Below are 22,453 nucleotides of genomic sequence, written 5' to 3'. Positions count from 1 at the left end.
AGTTTAGTAAGTGCTCAAAAACTCCGAAAATCAAAATATGCTAAATAATACAAGTGGGTACAAAACCCGTCGCACACCAGAACATTTATTGCACAATGCTTACAAACAAACTATCACCGACAAGGACAATGAGGGGGAACAGAGGGTTAAATACACAACATGTAATGAATGGGATTGGAACCAGGTGTGATACAAGACAAGACAAAAACCAAAGGAAAATGAAAAGAGGATCAGCGATGGCTAGAAGGTCGGCGACTTCGACCGCCGAACGCCGCCCGAACAAGGAGAGGGACCAACTTCAGCGGAAGACGTGACACCTTTATTTAACCAGGTAGGCTAGTTGAGAACAAGTTGTCATTTACAACTGCGACCTGGCTAAGATAAAGCAAAGCAGTGCAACACAAACAACAACACAGAGTCATTTCAACGTGGAAAATGTGGGTACGTTTTGGATGAGATGTTGATCAGAGATATTTCTACTTTTTATTGGCCCACTCAAAAAGAGAGACAGAAGTTTGTTGAATTCCTAATGTGTTATCACTATGCATTCAACCATCTAAAAGCACAACCAAATTCCAATGGAAAAACAATGTGGGATTTTTGGTTTAGTTGTCATCTAAATGTGTTATCACTGCACTTTCAACCATTTTAAAGGGACAACAAAGTTGAAATGGAAACACCAATGTCAGATATTTTGTATTTATACAGCAATGTGATATCACTGTGCTTCATCTAATAGCACAACCAAATGACCTGAATTGCAGTTGAGGTTACATTAAAAGTACATAATACAAGTGATCAATGCTGTTCGAGATTCTGTGCAGATATTTATATTGTGGATCTCCACCTCCGACCTTTGCCTGCCATCTTGAAATTCTATGATTACATAATAAGACTTTTATAGTACCCGCAAAATGTGGCCATGGATGAGTTACTCATTTTAAGGTTGAATTAAAACTGTTACATTATTCTGTATTACAAAAGTCATATCGAATTGTGTTAGGTTGACAACGCAACCAAATATCAACATTTAAAGGAGATGTATCTAATGCTTGGACAGTTACATATGAGCCACTGCCGTAATTCTAGTCTTTAACTTACATTTTTTGTTAAGTTGGAGACGTGAATCCAACATAATTTGTTAACTTATTGACAAGTTAATAGGCTATTTACTGTATTGAAAAAGTTATATTGCATTGCATTGTGTTTGGTTATCAACACAACCAAATATCAACATTTGAAGGAGAGGTATATTTTGTACCACTGACTTAGTCTGACTTTAATTCCAGTTTGTCTAAAACTTTGTAATTGATATGTTGGATTCACGTCTCCATCTCAACCAAAAATCCAAGTTAAAGAATAGGACTAAATCAAATCAAATTTTAAATGTCGTATTCTTTAACTTAGAAATGTGGTTGAAATGGAGACGTGAATCCAACATATTCATTATTAACTTGAAGATTAAATTTGACATCAACCAAAGCATATTTTTTGTTATAACCTTATATATAACCCTGGTTTGAATTGAAACAATAGCTGTTGATGACTTCACAAATTCTACATAGGCCTAAATAGTATCATTGACTTATAGAGTATGGTTATATTTAATTTGCTCTATTAAACCTACCCTTTGGATTGACTTCAATACCAACCGTGAATCTATTTAGTTATTAAGACACATCTAATCATTCTGATGATAGCATATTGGTAGTAATCCGTGACAAAGCTAAGCAGGGCTGAACTTGGTTAAAACCCTGGATGGGAGATCAAATTGATATCTGTAGATAGACCAACTCTCCAGTAGGAGGTTGTGGATATAACATAGAAGATCTGACGTGTTTCAAAGGTACAAATCCAACATACAGTATGTTAAACAAGGTTTGTCTATGTTTAACATTTTTACCATGAGGACAATTCTGTGGTTGAAATGTCATCCTCAAAACAACAGTTTACGTTGATGACTTTTTGTAAAAAAAAATATATTTTCCACATAGATTCCACATCACAATATCTTGATAAATTACGTTGAAACAATGTTGATTCAACCAGTTTGTGTCCAGTGGGCAGAATCAATACCTGATACATGTGAGGTTGAGAAAATGTTATACAATACAGCTTTATTGGCCATATGTTACTGCAAACAACAAAAATGTGTCTCCTGCTCTGTACAAGTATGTGTACATCACCACATACAATTTGAGATGAGCACAGGGTCAAGCTGCAGTGCATCCATCCCTGGGTGGAAAGTGAGGTTAAGGACCTTGCTCAAGGGCTCAACAGTAGGGGAATAGCTTGAGGATGTGAACCCAGCAACCCTCCAGTTGCCGGATCAATTCTTCCCTTCTTCCAGCACCCGGCCCGGGATACCAACTCAACACTTTTCGGCTACAGGTCCAACTCCTGCTGGGCTACCTATAACGGTTGAATGAACTTTGGTTCATCTGCATTTGCATGTTTTAACAGTGCAGCTATATACACCCCCCTACTTATTTATTTGGACAGTGAAGCTAAACATTTAAATGTAGCTCTATACTCCAGCATTTTGGATTACAGATGAAATATATTTTTATTTGAGGGAATTTTCAAACATATCTGTTTTACGGTTTAGAAATGAATGCACTTTATGTATCTAGTCCCCTCCATTTGAAGGTGTCATAAGTGTTTGGACAGATTCACTGAAATTGTAAACAATTTACTCACAAGTTTAATATTTGACCCCATATTACTAGGAGGCAATGACTACATCAAGCTTGTGACTCTATCAACTTGTTTGATGGATTTCTAGTTTGTTTTGGTTGTGTTTCAGATTATGTTGTGCCCAATAGAAATGAATGGTGTCATATTGGAGTCACTTTTATTGTAAATAAGAATTGTATATGTTTCTGAACACTACTACATTAACGTGGATGCTGCCATGATTACAGATAATCGTGAACATTGCACACTCACTGGACACTACCCACACACTCAAACATACTTCCACTGACACTCCAACACACATACATACACTAAAGACGCTCAAAGACGCAAACCCCACACACACATGCATATTGACGTCCCACATACACACACTGCACATACACTGCTTCTACTCTGTTATTATCTATCTTGATTGCCTAGTCACTTTTACCCCAACCTAAATGTACAGACACTATACAGTGCATTCAGAAAGTATTCAGACCCCTTGACTTTTTCCACATTTTGCTACGTTACAGCCTTATTCTAAAATAGACGTTTAAAACATGTTTACCTCCTCAATCTACACACAATACCCCATAATGACAAAGCAAAAACAGTTTACAATTTTTTGCAAATGTATTACAAATAAGAAACTGAAATATCCTATTTACATAAGTATTCAGTACTTTGTTAAAGCACTTTTGGCAGCGATTTCAGCCTTAGAGATGGTTGTCCTTCTGGAAGGTTCTCCCATCTCCACAGAGGAACTCTGGAGCTCTGTCAGAGGGACCATCGGGTTCTTGGTCACCTCCCCGACCAAGGCCCTTTTCCCCCGATTGCTCAGTTTGGCCTGGCGGCCAGCTCTAGGAACAGTCTTGGTGGTTCCGAACTTCTTCCATTTAAGAATGATGGAGGCCACTGTGTTCTTTGGGACCTTCACTTCAATGCTTCATACATTTTTTGGTACCCTTCACCAGATCTGTGCCTCAACACAATCCTGTCTCTGAGCTCTACGGACGATTCCTTCAACCTCATGGCTTGGTTTTTGCTCTGACATGCTCTGTCAACTGTGGGATCTTATATTAATAGGTGTGTGCCTTTCCAAATCAAGTCCAATCAATTAAATTTACCACAGGTGGACTCCAATCAGGTTGTAGAAACATCTCAAGGATGATTAATGGAAACGCACCTGAGCTCAATTTCGAGTCTCATAGCAAAAGTTCTGAATACTTCTGTAAATAAGGTAAATGTTTTTTATATGTAATACATTTTCTAATATTTCATTATGAGGTATTGTGTGTAGATTCATGAGGAAAAAATATTTTTTATCCATTTTAGAATAAGGCTGTAACTTAGCAAAATGTGGAAAAAGGGAAGGGGTCTGAATACTTTCTGAATGCACTGTATATACAAATGTATGTGGACTCTCCATCAAATTAGTGGATTTGGCTTTTTCAGCCACACAGCCACGCAATCTCCATAGACAATCATTGGCAGTAGAATGGCCTCACTGGTCAGTGACTTTCAACGTAGCACAGTCATAAGATGCCACCTTTCCAACAAGTAAGTTTGTCAAATTTTTTCCCTGCTAGAGCTTCTAAGGTCAACTATAAGTGCTGTTATTGTGAAGTGGAAACGTCTAGGAGCAACAACTGGTCAGCCGTGAAATGGTTGGCCACACACGCTCACAGAACGGGACCGCCGAGTGTTGAAGCGCGTAGTGCATACAAAATCATCTGTCCTAAGTTGCAATGCTCACTACCAAGTTCCAAACTGCCTATGGAAGCAATGTCAACACAATAACTGTTCGTCAGGAACTTCATGAACTGAGTTTCCATGGCGGAGCAGCCGCACACAAGCCTAAGATCACCATGCGCAATGCCAAGCGTTGGCTGGAATGGTGTAAAGCTCGCCGCCATTGTACTCTTGAGCAGTGGAGACGCGTTCTCTGGAGTGATGAATCACACTTCACCATCTGGCAGTCCAACAGAAGAATCTGGGTTTGGCGGACGCCAGGAGAATGCTACCTGCCCGAATGCATAGTGCCAACTGTAAAGTTTGTTTGAGGAGGAATAATGGTCAGGGGCTATTTTTCATGGTTCGGGCTATGCCCCTTAGTTCCAGTGAAGGGAAATCTTACCGCTACAGCATACAATGACATTCTAGACGATTCTGTGCTTCCAACTTTGTGACAACAGTTTGGGGAAGGCCCTTTCCTGTTTCAGCATGACAATACCCCCATGCAGAAAGCGAGGTCCATACAGAAATGGTTTGTCGAGATCGGTGTGGAAGAACTTGACTGGCCTGCACAGAGCCCTGACCTCAACCCCATCGAACATCTTTGGGATGAATTGGAATGCCAACTGCGAGCCAGGCCTAATCACCCAACATCAGTGCCCGACCTCACTAATTATTTTGTGGCTGAATGGAAGCAAGTCCCCGCAGCAATGTTCCAACATCTAGTGGAAAGCCTTCCCAGAAGAACGGAGGCTGTTCTTCTGGGAAGCAGCAAAGGGGGAACCAACTCCATATTAATGCCAATGATTTTGGAATGAAATGTTCAACGAGCAGGTGTCCACATACTGTTGGTCATGTAGTGTACTTCTGGCACCTTCAAATGGGGGGACTTGATTCACAGTCCTTACATTTCTAAACGATAAAACAGATATTTATGAAAAAAACATAAATGATGACATTCTGCACTGTTGCCTCATGTTAATTTTTAAAAATCTCAAATTCAAAATGCTGCAGTATAGAGCCAAATTAAAAGTTTCAGCATTACTGTCCAAATAATTACATAGTAATATAATTACATCCATACTCATTATTAGTCATCGTCATTTCTTCTAGGGTACTACCACTGAGGTATAATAATAAGAACGTGTACTGCACTCTGGGACAATCTCAATTGCATTTCTTTGATTCTTAACTTCTCCTCCCCTTTGACCTCATCCAATTGGGAGTGGTTTCCACTAGATGACACATCGGCTTTTTGGTCTTAATATAAGGTTAGGCATAAGGTTTTCTGTGTGGTTTTTACAATTATTTTAAAATTGAACTAGGCAAGTCAGTTAAGAACAAGTTATTACTAACAATGACGGCCTACCAGGGAACAGTGGGTTAACCGGCTTGTTCAGGGCAGAACGACTTATTTTTGCCTTGTATCGAATCCCTGAGCTGACAACAATTTTTCAGTTATGGCCCAACACTCTAACCACTACCTGTTAAGGTTAGGTTTAAAATCAGATTTCAAGAAGATAAATTGTAAAATATATCAAATTTAGGCTTTTTCTGTGTTTAAATCTACCTCTGTTTGAATACATCCTACCGTCACTGAAATGATGATGGACTATGATGGACTGGTGCATTATGCACTAGATCATTACTTCAATGAATGGAGGAATTAATAACTAGGCTATTTCAAAGTATTACAGGAGCCCAATTTAAAAATCCTGCACGCCACTGCCTGCTAATTAGCTAAGCAGCTATCAGCCAATCAAGATACACACAGCACCACATTGGTGGTGAAGCAAGCGTAGCGATACGTCAGCTCTGCCAGCGTGGAATACGGAGCGCCAGTCCAGGAAGTTAAAATTATCGGGATAACGAAGCTGTTCAGCCGTCAATATTATAATATTCCTCACGTTCATACAGAGTGGATAGGCGGCGTATCCTTTTCTCAAGCTTTCCAACTGTCTGAAACCACCGCGTCACAAGGTAAGCACAAACGAGCTGTCAATCTTGGTGTGGTCCAAGTGGTAACGCTAGGCAAACTATGGCTAGCAATGCTAGTTAGGCTAGCAGCACCAACAGCGGTAAACCAGCTGTCATTGCGAAGAATTACGCGAAACTAGATTTATTTCCTTTATTCACGCAATGCAATGTGGCATTTAACCCTTGCATGTCCTTGTTTTTTAATGATTTATGTCGTCAATTAAGAAGCTGCCACTTTCCAATCATAAGAGCTTATCATCGTGATGACGATGCTGCTAATTTGTTATGGATGGTCACGGATAACTAACTGACTGACTAGCGCAGTTGCCGCGTTCAAAACATCTGTGAACTCTGAAATCTCCGACTTCAGCACCCCCAAGACAACTGAAAACGCGGGGGGGAACGACCTCCGACTGGGAAAATCGTTTTAAACTACAATTCCGATGCTGGTGTTTTAACATGTAGAAAGGTCAATAATCACCGCTTTCAAGCCGGTTTTCGAAACATGCTGAAATGTCTCTTTTCATATCAGCAATAAATAAAAATATACACTTACTTTAGCATTTTGCACATACCCACAAGATGTGTGCTTCCAGTCGACGAACTACACTTTCTACAGTTACGATTACACAGATATTTGGAGCATGCTAGATGGCTATTTAGCATAGGTGGCCATCTATGTCTTACGTAAACAAGTAATGCAACTTGGATATATGGCTGTGTAGTATTTTCATATGATATGGAAAATACGTTCCTTATGTTTCCAAAACCGTACAGCAAGCGATGCGTGTTATAGAGCAAGCGTCAGGGCTCTTAAACTCCCCTGGTCAGAACATACTTCAGTAGGCAGCCAGAGTCCTCATGATCAAGGATGTTATTTGTTGCTTAACAGACATTTTACTGAAAGACAAATATTTAGGCAGATCATAAATATATTGAGTGGTACGTTGTAGAAGCAGAAAATCCGGTTTGATGAAATCAGCCAGGTAATCCAACTCTATCACATAACAGGTGCATCCATAACCACACCATTATCATTTCAGACAAATTAGGGCCTTGAGGCACCACTGGTAATGAATAGAAGTTATAGTCAGACTGTATTTACTTTCAACTGCTTCTCCAGTCACCTGGAATTGGCAATAACATGAGCTAGACTATGGTAGTCTGTTACATCATGCCAATGTCAATATTTTACTAATGTTAACAATTAGATTGACCTCTGTCTACTATACCTCTGCTCTACCTTAATGTGCAGTCTAATAGGTGACAGAGGAGGGTAGAGGGAGGATTAGTGTTAAATATAAGGCTTTAGGGGTGGAGAGAACTGAAAGATGTGTTCTTAGCTAGCCTCTGGCAATGGCTCTGTCTAACCCTGAGATTGAATGAGGTATCCATCTGCTTTAGTGTCTTTTTGCTCAGTCTCTGACTTCTGACCGTAGATGATGGTCGACCCCACACTCGCTGAAATGGGCAAGAATCTCAACGAGGCCATGAAGATCTTGGAGGATGGCGGAAAGTGAGCTTTTATGAATTGGTGTTTGTTCATAAAGATGTATTGACTAGTATTACACTGGCTGTTAATGACACATCTCTTCACACATACTGTATGTTAACACAAGTCCGATGCACACACCTGAAGGACTATCTGACTTGTTGGTTTTGTTTGTTTCTCTCCAGAGCATCAGAACCGGATGCAGATAGACGACAGTTCAGCAGGAGTAGTATCCCTGGACCCCTACAGGGGGAGTGAGTACAGTAGATACCCCTGTTTCTCACTTTCAATCTAGTATCTTTCTGTCTCTCTCTCACACATAAATGTGGATGGTATTTCACAGAAGCAATGAGTTCCCTCAAGCAACTCGTTGTGTGTTTTTTTCCAAACTTCCAGTGGGCAGGATGTGGCCAGTATACTCCAACTGGTCCAGAATCTCATGCATGACGATGAAGAGGAAGATAAGCCAAGCCATCGGTAGGTCTGACATTAAAACACCACTACTGAGAGCATATGTCAGTTGGAAGGCCATCTTAGAATTTTCTTATCAGTATAATAAGAATTTCCAAGTGAAAAAAAATAAGTTGTTGATAATATCAATAAAAAAATCTATCTGGTTTATTAAAGTTGCAACAGGGAGACACCTCCAGAACAGAGGCAGAGAAAAGGTATATCTGGCCTCTTGGAGACAAGCCCTTTATATTCTAATCAGACAGTACCAAGTGTTCTGTAAAAAACAGCCCAAGAGGCTTGTAGGAAGTCAAAATAAATTGCAGTGACATTGTCAGCTGCTACAGAATCACACCGTGTTTCACAGAATACAGTAATAATCAGTGTCCTTGTACCTCCAGTCTGGTGTCAATCACTATCAACAGAACCTTGCACAAACAGAACGTGAAAACATATAAATATGCTAAGCATTGTGTTAATCACTCTTCACTGTATATGAACTTTATTAATCTTAAATATTCCCAATACAATCAGTATAATACAGTTTATCAACATCACATCTTTGTGACCTCACTTCCTGTGCGTGTCTTGTCCCTCCAGCAGGATGCAGAATGTCGGAGAGCAGGGTCACATGGCGTTGCTAGGACACAGCCTAGCAGCCTACATCTCAGTGCTGGACAGGGAGAGACTCAGGAAGCTGATCACACGCATCGCTTCTGACACAACACTCTGGCTCTGCAGACTCTTCAGGTGTGTGGGTCTGTCTGTCGAGTGCATGTGTGTGCTTGTTCCTGGTGCATTGCTAATTGGATTTTGATGTCCTGCCAGATATGAGAGTGGCTCAGCATACTACCATGAAGATGACAGAGAGGGCCTGCTGAAGGTGTGTCGCCTGGTCATCAACACCCGCTATGAGGACTACTCCACAGAGGGCTACACTGTGCTCAACTCCAGACAGCCTGTCATTTACCAGAGCGCCACCTGCAGGCCTGGACTGGGACAGCACCTCTGCAGCCAAGTAGGTGTAGAAGCAGACATAGAAATGCATTGCGTGTTCATACATGAAGACACACAGACAGACCTTTTTGATGTTACTTTAGTGTTATAAGAGCAGATATTTCAGAAGTTATTCAATGTAGATTGACTTTAACAGAAATCCTCTCTTCCTCAGCTGGGTCTGCCTCTGTCCAGCCTGTGTACCGTCCCCTGTAACACCATTTTTGGATCCCAGCACCAAATGGTACATCAGCCTCATTTAGATAGGGCTCATACTTTTGGTAGTGTACATTGTATGTGGACGCCTCATTCCAAAATGATGGGCATTAATATCGAGTTGGTCCCCCCACTTTGCTACTAAAACAGCCTCTACTCTTCTGGGAAGGCTTTCCATTAGATATTGGAACTTTGCTCTGGGGACTGGCTTCCATTCAGCCACAAGCGCATTAGTGAGGTTGGACTCTGATATTGGGCCTGGCTCGCAGTTGGTGTTCGATGGAGGTGAGGTTAGGTCAGGGCTCTGTGCAGGCCAGTCAAGTTCTTCCACACCGATCTCGACAAACCATTTCTGTATGGACCTCGCTTTCTGCATGGGGGCATTGTCATGCTTAAACAGGAAAGGGCCTTCCCCAAACTGTTGTCACAAAGTTGGAAGCACAGAATCGTCTAGAATGTCATTGTATAATGTAGCGGTAAGATTTCCCTTCACTGGAACTAAAGGGCGTAGCCCGAACCATAAAAAATAGCCCCTGACCAATGTTCCTCCTCCACCAAACTTTACAGTTGGCACTATGCATTGGGGCAGGTAGTGTTCTCCTGGCATCCTCCAACCCCAGATTCGTCCGTCGGACTGCCAGATGGTGAAGCGTGATTCATCACTCCAGAGAAGGCGGTGAGCTTTACACCACTCCAGCTGACGCTTGTGATTGTGCATGGTGATCTTAGGCTTGTGTGCGGCTGCTCAGCTATGGAAACCCATTTCATGAAGTTCCTGACGAACAGTTATTGTGCTGACATTCCATCCAGAGGCAGTTTGTAACTTGGTAGTGTGTGTTGCAACCGAAGACAGATCATTTTTACGCACTTCAACACTGGTAGTCCCGTTCTGTGAGCTTGTGGGGCCTACCACTTCGCGGCTGAGCTGTTGTTGCTTCTAGACATTTCCACTTCACAATAACAGCACTTACAATTGACCGGAGTAGCTCCAGCAGGGCAGAAATTTGACAACTGACTTGTTGGAAAGGTGGCATCCCATGACGGTGCCACGTTGAAAGTCACTGAGCTTGATTTTTATACACCTGCCAGCAAAAATAGCCCAATCCACTAGTTTGAAGGGGTGTCCACATTCTTTGTTTGTGTATGTATGTATATACAGTGCCTTGCGAAAGTATTCGGCCCCCTTGAACTTTGCGACCTTTTGCCACATTTCAGGATTCAAACATAAAGATATAAAACTGTATTTTTTTTTTGTGAAGAATCAACAACAAGTGGGACACAATCATGAAGTGGAACGACATTTATTGGATATTTCAAACTTTTTTAACAAATCAAAAACTGAAAAATTGGGCGTGCAAAATTATTCAGCCCCCTTAAGTTAATACTTTGTAGCGCCACCTTTTGCTGCGATTACAGCTGTAAGTCGCTTGGGGTATGTCTCCATCAGTTTTGCACATCGAGAGACTGAAATTTTTTCCCATTCCTCCTTGCAAAACAGCTGGAGCTCAGTGAGGTTGGATGGAGAGCATTTGTGAACAGCAGTTTTCAGTTCTTTCCACAGATTCTCGATTGGATTCAGGTCTGGACTTTGACTTGGCCATTCTAACACCTGGATATGTTTATTTTTGAACCATTCCATTGTCGATTTTGCTTTATGTTTTGGATCATTGTCTTGTTGGAAGACAAATCTCCGTCCCAGTCTCAGGTCTTTTGCAGACTCAATCAGGTTTTCTTCCAGAATGGTCCTGTATTTGGCTCCATCCATCTTCCCATCAATTTTAACCATCTTCCCTGTCCCTGCTGAAGAAAAGCAGGCCCAAACCATGATGCTGCCTCCACCATGTTTGACAGTGGGGATGGTGTGTTCAGCTGTGTTGCTTTTACGCCAAACATAACGTTTTGCATTGTTGCCAAAAAGTTCCATTTTGGTTTCATCTGACCAGAGCACCTTCTTCCACATGTTTGGTATGTCTCCCAGGTGGCTTGTGGCAAACTTTAAACAACACTTTTTATGGATATCTTTAAGAAATGGCTTTCCTCTTGCCACTCTTCCATAAAGGCCAGATTTGTGCAATATACGACTGATTGTTGTCCTATGGACAGAGTCTCCCACCTCAGCTGTAGATCTCTGCAGTTCATCCAGAGTGATCATGGGCCTCTTGGCTGCATCTCTGATCAGTCTTCTCCTTGTATGAGCTGAAAGTTTAGAGGGACGGCCAGGTCTTGGTAGATTTGCAGTGGTCTGATACTTCTTCCATTTCAATGTTATGTCTTGCACAGTGCTCCTTGGGATGTTTAAAGCTTGAGAAATATTTTGTATCCAAATCCGGCTTTAAACTTCTTCACAACATTATCTCGGACCTGCCTGGTGTGTTCCTTGTTCTTCATGATGCTGTCTGCGCTTTTAACGGACCTCTGAGACTATCACAGTGCAGGTGCATTTATACGGAGACTTGATTAAACACAGGTGGATTGTATTTATCATTAGTCATTTAGGTCAACATTGGATCATTCAGAGATCCACACTGAACTTCTGGAGAGAGTTTGCTGCACTGAAAGTAAAGGGGCTGAATAATTTTGCACGCCCAATTTTTCAGTTTTTGATTTGTTAAAAAAGTTTGAAATATCCAATAAATGTTGTTCCACTTCATGATTGTGTCCCACTTGTTGTTGATTCTTCACAAAAAAAAATACAGTTTTATATCTTTATGTTTGAAGCCTGAAATGTGGCAAAAGGTCGCAAAGTTCAAGGGGGCCGAATACTTTCGCAAGGCACTGTGTGTGTGTGTATATACATACGTGTGTGTATCTATATCTACTCAGCAAAAAAATAAACGTCCTCTCACTGTCAACTGTTTATTTTCAGCAAACTTAACGTGTAAGTATTTGTATGAACATAAGATTCAACAACTGAGACATAAACTGAACAAGTTCACAGACGTGACTAACAGAAATGCAATAATGTGTCCCTGAACAACGGGGGGGTCAAAATCAGTATATGGTGTTGCCACCAGCACCGCAGTACTTAATGCAGCATCTCCTCATCATGGACTACACCTGATTTGCCAGTTCTTGCTGTGAGATGTCACCCCACTCTTCCACCAAGGCACCTGCAAGTTCCCGGACATTTCTGGGGGGAATGGCCCCAGCCCTCACCCTCCAATCCAACAGGTCCCAGACGTGCTCAATGGGATTGAGATCACTTACATTCCAGTCTTGCAGGAAATCACGCACAGAACGAGCAGTATGGCTGGTGGCATTGTCATGCTGGAGGGTCATGTCAGGATGATCCTGTAGGAAAGGTAAAACATGAGGGAGGAGGATGTCGTCCCTGTAACGTACAGCGTTGAGTTTGCCTGCAATCACAACAAGCTCAGTCCGATGATAATGTGACACACCGTCCCAGACCATGAGGGACCCTCCAGAGTACAGGCCTCGGGGTAACACTCATTCCTTCGACGATAAATACAAATCCGACCATCACCTCTGGTGAGACAAAACCGCGACTCGTCAGGGAAGAGCACTTTTTTCCAGTCCTGTCTGGTCCAGTGACATTGGGTTTGTGACCATAGGTGACGGTGATGTCTGGTGAGGACCTGCCTTACAACAGGCCTACAAGCCCTCAGTCCAGCCTCTCTCACCCTATTGGGGACAGTCTGAGTACTGATGGAGGTGTTGTGTGTTCCTGGTGTAACCCGGGCAGTTGTTGTTGCAGGTGTGATGTTAGGATGTACCGATCCTGTGCAGGTGTTGTTACATGTGGTATGCCACTGTGAGAACGATCAGCTGTCCGTCCTGTCTCCCTGTAGCGCTGTCTTAGGCGTCTCACAGTACGGACATTGCAATTTATTGCCCTGGCCACATCTGCAGTCCTCATGCCTCCTTGCAGCATGCCTAAGGCACATTCACGCAGATGAGCAGGGACCCTGGGCATCTTTTTTTTGTGTGTTTTTCAAAGTCAGCAGAAAGGCCTCTTCAGTGTCCTAAGTTTTCTTAACTGGGACCTTAATTGCCTACCGTCTGTAAGCTGTTAGTGTCTTAACGACCGTTCCACAGGTGCATGTTCATTAATTGTTTATGGTTCATTGAACAAGCATGGGAAACGGTGTTTAAACCCTTTACAATGAAGATCTGTGAAGTTATTTGGATTTTTACGAATTATCTTTGAAAGACAGGGTCCTGAAAAAGGGACGTTTCTTTTTTTGTTGAGTTTATGCATTTAGGACACTGGTGTGCCTGTATGCGTACTACCTACCATACTACCCTGATCTTTAAATGGAAAACAATATGTCTCCCTGGGTGTTTTGCTGTTTGTAGGACATTGCGTTGCTGGACAAGCTGATTAGAGAGGATGTGGAGACTGGGAAGCTTCCATTGCTGTTGATTGCCAATGCTGGTCAGTGGGGAATTTTATCACCTTTTTAATACAAGAAATGGCAGAGAACACACATCTACTCTTTTAAGTGTTTTATTTTCTCCAAGGTAGTGTGCTTATTGAAAAACCTAGCATGGTGACAGTTTTTAAAAATGTAATTTAACCTTTTATGTAACTAGTCAAGTCAGTTAAGAACAAATGTATTATCTACAATGACGGCCTACCAAAAGGCCTCCTGCTGGGCCAAAAAAAGTATTGTCAGCCACCAATTGTGCAAGTTCAATAACAAAAGTTTTTTTCCACCACAATTTGCACATAAATTCATTAAAATTCCTACAATGTGATTTTCTGGATTTTTTTTTCTTCTCATTTTGTCTGTCATAGTTGAAGTGTACCTATGATGAAAATGACATGCCTCTCATCTTTTTAAGTGGGAGAACTTGCACAATTGGTGGCTGACAATACTTTTTTGCCCCACTGTGTGTTCACACATCACAACAATGACAATGCAACACGGAGACCTAAGACGACAACACAGCATGGTAGCAACACATGACAACATGGTAGCAACACATGACAACATGGTAGCAACACAACATGACAACAACATGGTAGCAACACATGACAACAACATGGTAGCAACACACATAGTATTACTCTAAAGTGAAACAATGTTTACCCCTTGACCAACCAGGATGTTATTGTATGACTTACCTGGTCAAATAAAGGTTAAATCAACATGTCTATCACTGACTTATTGACCAAGACGTACAGCAGAGTGACTCAGAGCGTACTCACTACCTGTCTTCCCAGGCACCCCTGGGGCGGGACACACAGACAAGCTGGGCCGTCTAAAGGAGCTGTGTGAACAGTATGGCATGTGGCTCCACATAGAAGGGTGGGTAACAACATTACACACTTGTAATACTTGTAATATGTCTTTAACCAACCATATTGGAGGTGTTTGTAAATGCTTTATAACGGCTTGGTCTTTTCTGTCTCTCAGGGTCAACTTGGCCACTCTGGCTCTGTGGGAGGTCTCATCCCCCGTTACGGTACGTATAGGATATGCTCTCCCGTTCTGTGACCCTCAGAACTCTAAATGAATACACTGTAAGATGCCTGTATAGTACGGTAATGTAATATGTTTACTATGTATCTTTGCCCCCTCCCCTGTCCCCAGGCGGCCACCAGGAGTGACAGTATGACCCTGACCCTGGGTCCGTGGCTGGGCCTGCCTGCTGTCCCAGCTGTCACCCTCTACAGACACGAGGACCCAGCCCTGGTACGCTTTCTCCTTCCTGTTCTCTTCTTTGGTATCCCCTCTTAACTCTCTCCCTGTCTGTAGCTGTAGGGCCTTTAAACTTGCATCCTTCCTTCCTGCCTCCCTTGAAGTTACTAGAGATCTGATATGACTGGATTGGTGAAAGCTATGTGGTGGAATCTTTGGTTTCACCTATCCATTTGAGTTCTCTCTCTCCTGTCTTAGTCTCTGGCAGCTGGTTTGACCTCCAGTCAGCCAGTAGAGAAGCTGCGTGCCCTGCCTCTCTGGCTCTCCCTGCAGTACCTGGGCCATGATGGGATAGTGGAGAAGATTAGACACGCTGTAGAGCTCGTAAGTACCTTGGGTTAGTAATTACCATGTAGGTTAGCGATCTGTATTCATTTCTATCACCTTACTACTAACAAACTGACCTGTGTTGTATCTGTTTTTGTCTGTAGAGCCAACAGCTTCTGGAGAAACTGAAGACTCTGGCTTCCATAAAGACTTCAGTAGGTCCACAACTTGCTGTTTAACTATCTACTACTATTAATGTGTGTGGAAAGCATTTATGCATTGAGGCTGTTCTAAGCAGTCAAAAGCTGTTTATTGTATTTAATAACGCACTATGGGTGTTAACGAAGGCACTATAAAGCCATTACACATAGGTGAGTCAAATGATGAAGGCCCCCAATATGAGCTTTTGCTTGTTAAGTTTTAAGATACAATAACTTAAGAAAACAATCATAAGATCACACTCACCTCGAACACACAACACACATTTATAAAGATGCGAGCGTCTGACGTCTGTTTTGTCATCAGGATGAGCTTGACTCTGAGATCTCTTTCGTCGATGCTTTGACTATGGTAAAGAAACAGCACTGAGCCTCGCTAACAGAGACCTCCGTCATACTGTCGCTAAACAAAGACCTTGTTCACAGGCATCAGCTCTGAGCAGATGGTGACCTTTATATAATCTGAAACAGTGTGAATATGATTTACACATGTAGATGATATAGAGATCCTTGGAACGGTGCAGTAACTGCTGAAGCTGATCTGGTGAACAAGCAGTGTGTGGGTCTGGTTACTGTGTTGATGTTGGCTTTGAGTACCGTTTGTTGTATTGAAGTGTGTGTGTATACTGTAGATAGTGAGCTGTTGGGTTGCCTTGGTTACAGGGTGTGGTGTCTCTCTCTCGGATCCCGCCGATCTCAGGGGGCTCTCTACGGGACTTGCTGGGCTCTCTCATTCTGTCTATTGTAGGTGGGACCAACCCTCTTTTCCCTGCCTGCTCCCCCCTTTCTTTCTCTGTTTCACTCTGTACCTGACCATGTTTGTCCACCTGAATGACCTGAAAGGCACTGTTTGAGACACCGCTCAAATCGAGGGCACTCATTTGCTAAAACAGCAATCAGTCCACTCCTGGTTCCTGTCCAATCATCACTACAGGCATGTTTTAGGCACAGCAGAGAATGTCCTGTCCCCCCCCCCACCACCACGTCTTCAGAGTCCTGGTGACTCTAAAGTTGAACTTTGGCCCAGGCGTCATCAGATGGACCTCACTGTGTTTACATAACTACCCTGTTAGGGTACAACAGTAACAATCCAACATGTCACTTCAACCGGGGTGGCAAGGTAGCCTAGTGGTTAGAGCGTTGGACTAGTAACCGGAAGGTTGCAAGTTCAAATCCCCGAGCTGACCCACTGTTCCTAGGCCGTCATTGAAAATAAGAATTTGTTCTTAACTGACTTGCCTAGTTAAATAAAGGTTTAAAAAAAGTCAATCCTATGGGTACTGGGTAGTGTGAATTGTTAGAGGTGGGGAGAAATTACCAGGAGGAAAGGGATTCTGTGCTGGGATTTTCTCCAAAACTAACATTTACCCGACTCAATGATTTATGTACAAGTATACACAGTACATACAATATAATGGTCAGTTGTGGATTTGTCGTAGGTTGTAAGTTAGTCATGTATATAAAGTCCATGGAAAACACAGACATGTCCATTGTGAATGTAAGTCATAGGCATTGACATTTATGCCCAAACATTTTACTTTTTTTAAAGCTGCATGATTTAACAATCTCCGTGACTGCTCAAACAGAGGATATGTGTCACAAACCCAGGCATCTCCATAGCATCACATCACACAGCTTCTCCAGCCCATTCTCACACAGTACACCTGTTTGCATGTTAATGACGACAGTTTTTTAAAGATCAAAGGTTATGATCCTGGATGTGTGGAACCTCACCTGTGTCTCTTACCTTTCCTGTGCTGCAGGTGGAGGATGAGCTCAACTCTCCAGTAGTAGTGTTCAGGTTCTCCCAGGAGACCAGTGCAGGTGAGTGGTTAACACTACTCTTCCTGTTCCAACACATTTTCCTCAACTAACCAGGAAGTCTTATTCAGCTGCATCCAACTTACTTTAGATGCAATTCAAATGAGTATCATGTAAATGTACTATGGGTTTGAATTTGGCATGTTATATGTAATGGGCCATAATGCTATGCCCTCTTCCCTCTACTCAGAATCCAGTGGTGGTTCTGTGGAGGGCTACTTTGCTGGAGAGAGAGAAGTGCTAGATTCCCTCAACAGATGGGTGAGCATTCGTATACACATGTAATGGGTGAGACCATGTTGGTTGCTTGGTTGGTTGATTGATTGTGTCTGCCTGTAGCTGTGTGAGCAGTTGGCACAGCTGGTGCCCGCCAGCGGGGTAGACATAGTGGAGTTGGAGGATGAGGGCACCTGTGTCCGCTTCACCCCTCTTATGACCGCCGCAGGTAACACACACACACACATCATAAAGAAAGGCACACACTCACCTGTAAAATAAACATTCACATGTGAGAGACACACCTGTTAGATATACCATAATTTGTATTACACACACTCACCTGTACAGTTAATGAAGAACACCTGATCATTGTCAGTCAGGCACAACTCTCCTTTTGTTGACCCTTTAGCTGTTGACCTCTGAACTCTGCCCTCTGACCTGTTCCCTCCCAGCCCTGGGGACCCAGAGGTGTGACGTGGATCTGCTAGTGGAGCGGTTGATTGAGCTGATTCCTGTGCTGAACTGTACGCTGCGTCTCAGACTGGACTTCAGAGAGGAGGTGTACCGCCACTCTGCCCTCAGTTACATAGAGGACCTCAGCTGGCCTGGCCTGGGAGCCGTCAGGTAGGAATATGAACTGAATATGAACTGAACTGTTATTCATTCAGTATTTGTATCATTAGTAGCTATGTAAATACCATTTTACCATGCCATTTCATAGTAAATACCTGGTCATTTCTGTACAGTAAAATTATGTACAACTTGTCCACAAAATGATTGTGTGTATCCACTCAGGTATGAGCCGAGGATTGAGGAGCTGAACGACAGTAAGAGACAGCTGGAGGTGGAGAAGATCAACAGTGAGCTGCTGGTGAAACTAGGGGATCTGGATGCAGACCTCATCTTCTCCACCGGTCAGTACTGTGCCTGTCCACAGCACAGAGCTCCTTTTATCACATCTGACACTCAAGGTTTCATTCTTCCCTCAATTCAAGGAATGGTTCAGACCTGGTTCTGCTTCTGCCTGCTTTACCTCTTAACTTCTCTCCCTCCATCCTCAGGCCTGGAGTTCGGACCCGAGAAGGACTGCATATTTATTGGCATGGCAACGGAGGACCTAGACGTGGCAGAGCTAGTGGATACGATAGCCGCCCTGGGGAGGGACATAGAGGAGAACGGCAGGGTAACGCTATCTCCTTCTACTCTGTTTACCTACAGTCTGTCACTTCCTCCAACATGGCTGGTACTTCCAGATTATATAGATTTTTGATGATAAAATGTAATAAAGAATCTATGCAATACTATAATTGCATTGATTGAGTTGTAAATGACTATTTTCATCTGTCCCATCTTGTCACTAGCTATTAGAGAACATGACAGAGGTGGTGAGGAAAGGCATCCAGGAGGCAGAGTTCCAGCTCCAGAAAGACAACCAGGACAAACTCATGGAGGAGGTGTGTGTGTGCGCGTGTTTTTGTATGTGTATGACATTAATCAATGCTTTGTATACATGCACATTTTATGGACTGATTTGTATTTTTTTTTAAATGCATCATCTCTCTCTCAGGGTGTGTTGAGACAGATTCCTCTGGTCAGCTCCGTGTTGAACTGGTTCTCTCCGTTCCAGAGCACTGTGAAGGGCAGAACCTTTAACCTGGCTGCAGGTACACAACTGTGTGTGTGTGTGTGTGTGTGCCTGCTCCTAGGTTGCTCCTGTACATCTGCATTCCGATGGTATATTGACTGTTTCCCATAGGCTCCCTGGACTCCACAGAGCCCACCTACTCCATGAAGGCCCAGACAGGTGGGCTGGCGTCGCCAGAAACCCCTACCTCCTCTGCCAAGAGACTGCCAGGTATGGTCTATAGATGGGATATTCTTGTTCTTTCGCAGTCATAGGGACATATTTTATTTATATTTTATTTATAAAAAATACTGGAAATCTTAGACTACTGTTCTCTTTTTCCTCCACTTGCAGGACAGAGGCTGTTCCAGCGCGAGGGTGCGGGGGGCTCTGACTCCCACAGTGAGACCAGCTCCGTGGGCCAGGCTGAGGATCTCTCCAGGGAGAGGTTCCCACAACCCACCCCACCTTCCCCTGTCCCAGACGAGGCGGTTTCCGTGGTCCCTGAGAGCCCAGAGACCCCCCAGAGACCCCCCACGCAGGAGAACGGTGAGGTGGGTACACAGGAAGGGGAAGAGGAGGAGAGAGAGCCTGAGGGCCAGGAGGCACCAGTGGAGGAGACGGGCAGATAGGACAGCCCCCAGAGCAGGGTTATTTGAAACCAGCTCTGAAAGGTTCCAGGCCAGTCCAGCAGGTGTTGCAGAGCAGGGATTCATTCCATTCTCAAATAATTCTCCCTTGCATCTTTTCTTGACAACTGTCTCTTTATACATCTAAAGGGACTGGAAACTGTGGTGAGAGATAATTAGACAGCGAAGGCTTCACTTAGCCTACCAGAAGGGTAGGGAGTGCTTTTGTCATTTTATCTCTATTCTTTCTTTCCAGTCCCTTGATGACTGGGAGAGGTCAAGGACAAAGGGAAGGAACCAGGATTTCAGAATGGAATCCAGCCTTAGTCTCTAGGGTTGTGTCTGAGGACTCAATCATTGTGGGTTAATAAATAACTATGTAGGAGTAGGACCTAAGAACTCTGGTCAAGCAGGAACTACACCTGAGGCAGGGAGTCAAAGGTGAAGGGTCGTCTGAGGACTTCCTGGTTCATGGCCTCCACTACTTCAGTCGGTCTCGTCATGGCCCGGAGGTAAAACAGCTTATATGCAAGCCAAGTAACGTGTGACTAACACTGGAAATAAAACCATTTTATTTTCTATGTAATGTATGCGCACCTATTTCTATCCACTCAATCACCATCATGATCAGTAAAAACAGATCTATATAGAGGGAAATATAGTAGGAAAATGAAAGCATACTGTGATATGAATTGAACGAGAGAATACACACACCCACCTGCTTCTGTGCACTACCCCAATAGACCCTCCACGGTGTGTCAAACACCATCCTTTTAATTTTTGCACATACTTCACTCTGATTGGTGGATGTTTTTTTTACAATATAAATGTATGTTTTTAATAATATGACCAATGGGGCTAACATTTCCTTACATTCACAAGCAAAGTCTTGCTTAACATGCATTCTGAGGATTTTTTTTTTTATTATTATTTTTTTGCCAAAGAATATAGTGGCTGTAATTAATGTTGACGTTTCCTGTGAGAAAGACATACTGTAGCTATTATAATGCCTTGACTGATAGCATATTTGCAGGTTAAAGGATTTGGTTTGGATGCAGGGTTGTTTAAAAATATATATATATTCCATTTGTTCTGTCCATTATTATTACTGCACTACCTTATGTAATGTTGCACATAGTATGTGTTAATCATCCTTTTTCAATGCATTTTATTTTTTAACTCTCAAAATAAGTCTATAATTTGTTGCAATAACTCATTTGATGAATTATGATTCCTAACTTGAAATGAAACAACAATATTTCTGTCCTGCTTCCATTACAATCTCTTTGATTTCGCATACCTTTTCTCTAAGCCTTTTGTCAAGGATCCAGTTTTATGTTCCTTCCATACCATTAACTTCTCTCTTTTGAAGACATCTAGAGAATTGAACTATTCTCGACCTACAGCTCTAAGGGGGTTTACGACATGTTTTGTACACAGTTGTTATTATTGAAATGATAGGTGTTACATTCTCGTTGTCCAATCATATTTCTGCTATGGAGTCATACAAATTGGGAGAACTTTAATGACCTAGGGTGTCAGTAGACTATTGACATTACAATGACTTTCAAATGTGATGAATCATTTGCTTATAAAACTGCTTTTGTATCCACTGTACAACACTGTGCCGTTAGACATTTTTCTATCCAAAGCAGACAGAATGGAATGAGCTTCTACTTAAGAAAAACTTAATTTAGGGTGTGCACTTAACTTGAAAATACAACTGTAATTGTTGTCTTCTGAATTGATACTATAAAGATGATCTTGGTTCACTGTACGTACTCTGATATACAACAAATGGAAATGATATCTGTTTAATGTCATAAGGCTTTGTTATTGTGTCTTTATCACCTTTATTGAGGACATTGTTTTCATGTTCATTAAACATGTCTGTACATGTTACTTTTTATTCCGCTCCTAATCAGCAATTCTGGTGCAATAATCTGCTCATAGCAAAGAGAAATAACTGATATTTAATGTTGAACTGGGAGTGTTATTTTTGATACACCATTAATTTAGTTTTCTGAAATGAAAATATTTAATAGATTCATGTTTTAAGGACATAGGTGGTTGAAGTACTTACTGCACTAATCTCATTGAAGTTCAATGCATGTTTCTCAAAGATGTCTGAAAAAAACACTGGTCAAATGTAATTTCATGGGATGGAAAGAGGGATGTATTGAAGAATCCAATCAGCTTTATTAAAACATGATCTAAAACAGTTTTGTGTCATCAATCATTTGCAGGGACTCTAGAATTTACAAGTCAAAGGTGTTAATCAAATAGTTAGTTATCAGTAATTCCACAGTCAACATCATTGAAATCCTGATTTAGTACCAATGTCAGGTTGATGTGTTTATCCCCGTCAGAAATAACCAATAGAATCAGTATGGGGAATTTAAGAACCCAAATACACTGCAATGCTCACACTTTTTCCTGAATGTTATTTCGCCATGCTTTCG

The 22,453-nt window shown here is 42.3% G+C and overlaps 1 protein-coding gene across 7 annotated transcripts; it reads left to right on the top strand.

The window, feature by feature from the left end:
* The first annotated feature begins 280 nt into the window (after positions 1-280).
* On the top strand, positions 281-22,212 carry LOC110486742 (pyridoxal-dependent decarboxylase domain-containing protein 1). 7 transcript variants are annotated; one of them, XM_021558566.2, is made up of 25 exons: positions 6,212-6,396; positions 7,833-7,909; positions 8,071-8,139; positions 8,282-8,362; positions 8,936-9,085; positions 9,164-9,353; positions 9,507-9,575; positions 13,865-13,943; positions 14,736-14,820; positions 14,929-14,977; positions 15,106-15,207; positions 15,412-15,537; positions 15,645-15,695; positions 16,362-16,442; positions 17,462-17,522; positions 17,710-17,780; positions 17,859-17,964; positions 18,191-18,362; positions 18,534-18,652; positions 18,800-18,921; positions 19,100-19,192; positions 19,306-19,402; positions 19,495-19,593; positions 19,717-19,916; positions 20,248-22,212. In XM_021558566.2, the coding sequence occupies exons 2-25, from the start codon at positions 7,833-7,835 to the stop codon at positions 20,323-20,325; spliced, it is 2,427 nt and encodes an 808-aa protein (XP_021414241.2). In that variant the 5' UTR covers positions 6,212-6,396; the 3' UTR covers positions 20,326-22,212. The 7 variants fall into 7 exon arrangements, with proteins under 7 accessions (XP_036797340.1, XP_021414241.2, XP_021414242.2 ...); XM_036941445.1 differs by lacking the exon at positions 6,212-6,396 and adding an exon at positions 281-331 and having other exon boundaries at positions 19,717-22,212; XM_021558567.2 differs by having other exon boundaries at positions 8,939-9,085; positions 19,717-22,212.
* The last annotated feature ends 241 nt before the right edge of the window (positions 22,213-22,453 follow it).

Source organism: Oncorhynchus mykiss, chromosome 13, assembly GCF_013265735.2.
Source record: "Oncorhynchus mykiss isolate Arlee chromosome 13, USDA_OmykA_1.1, whole genome shotgun sequence".
NCBI classification, from domain to species: Eukaryota; Metazoa; Chordata; class Actinopteri; order Salmoniformes; family Salmonidae; genus Oncorhynchus; species Oncorhynchus mykiss.
Note: the sequence above shows the minus strand (reverse complement) of the source record. Positions and strands in the feature narration are given on the sequence as shown.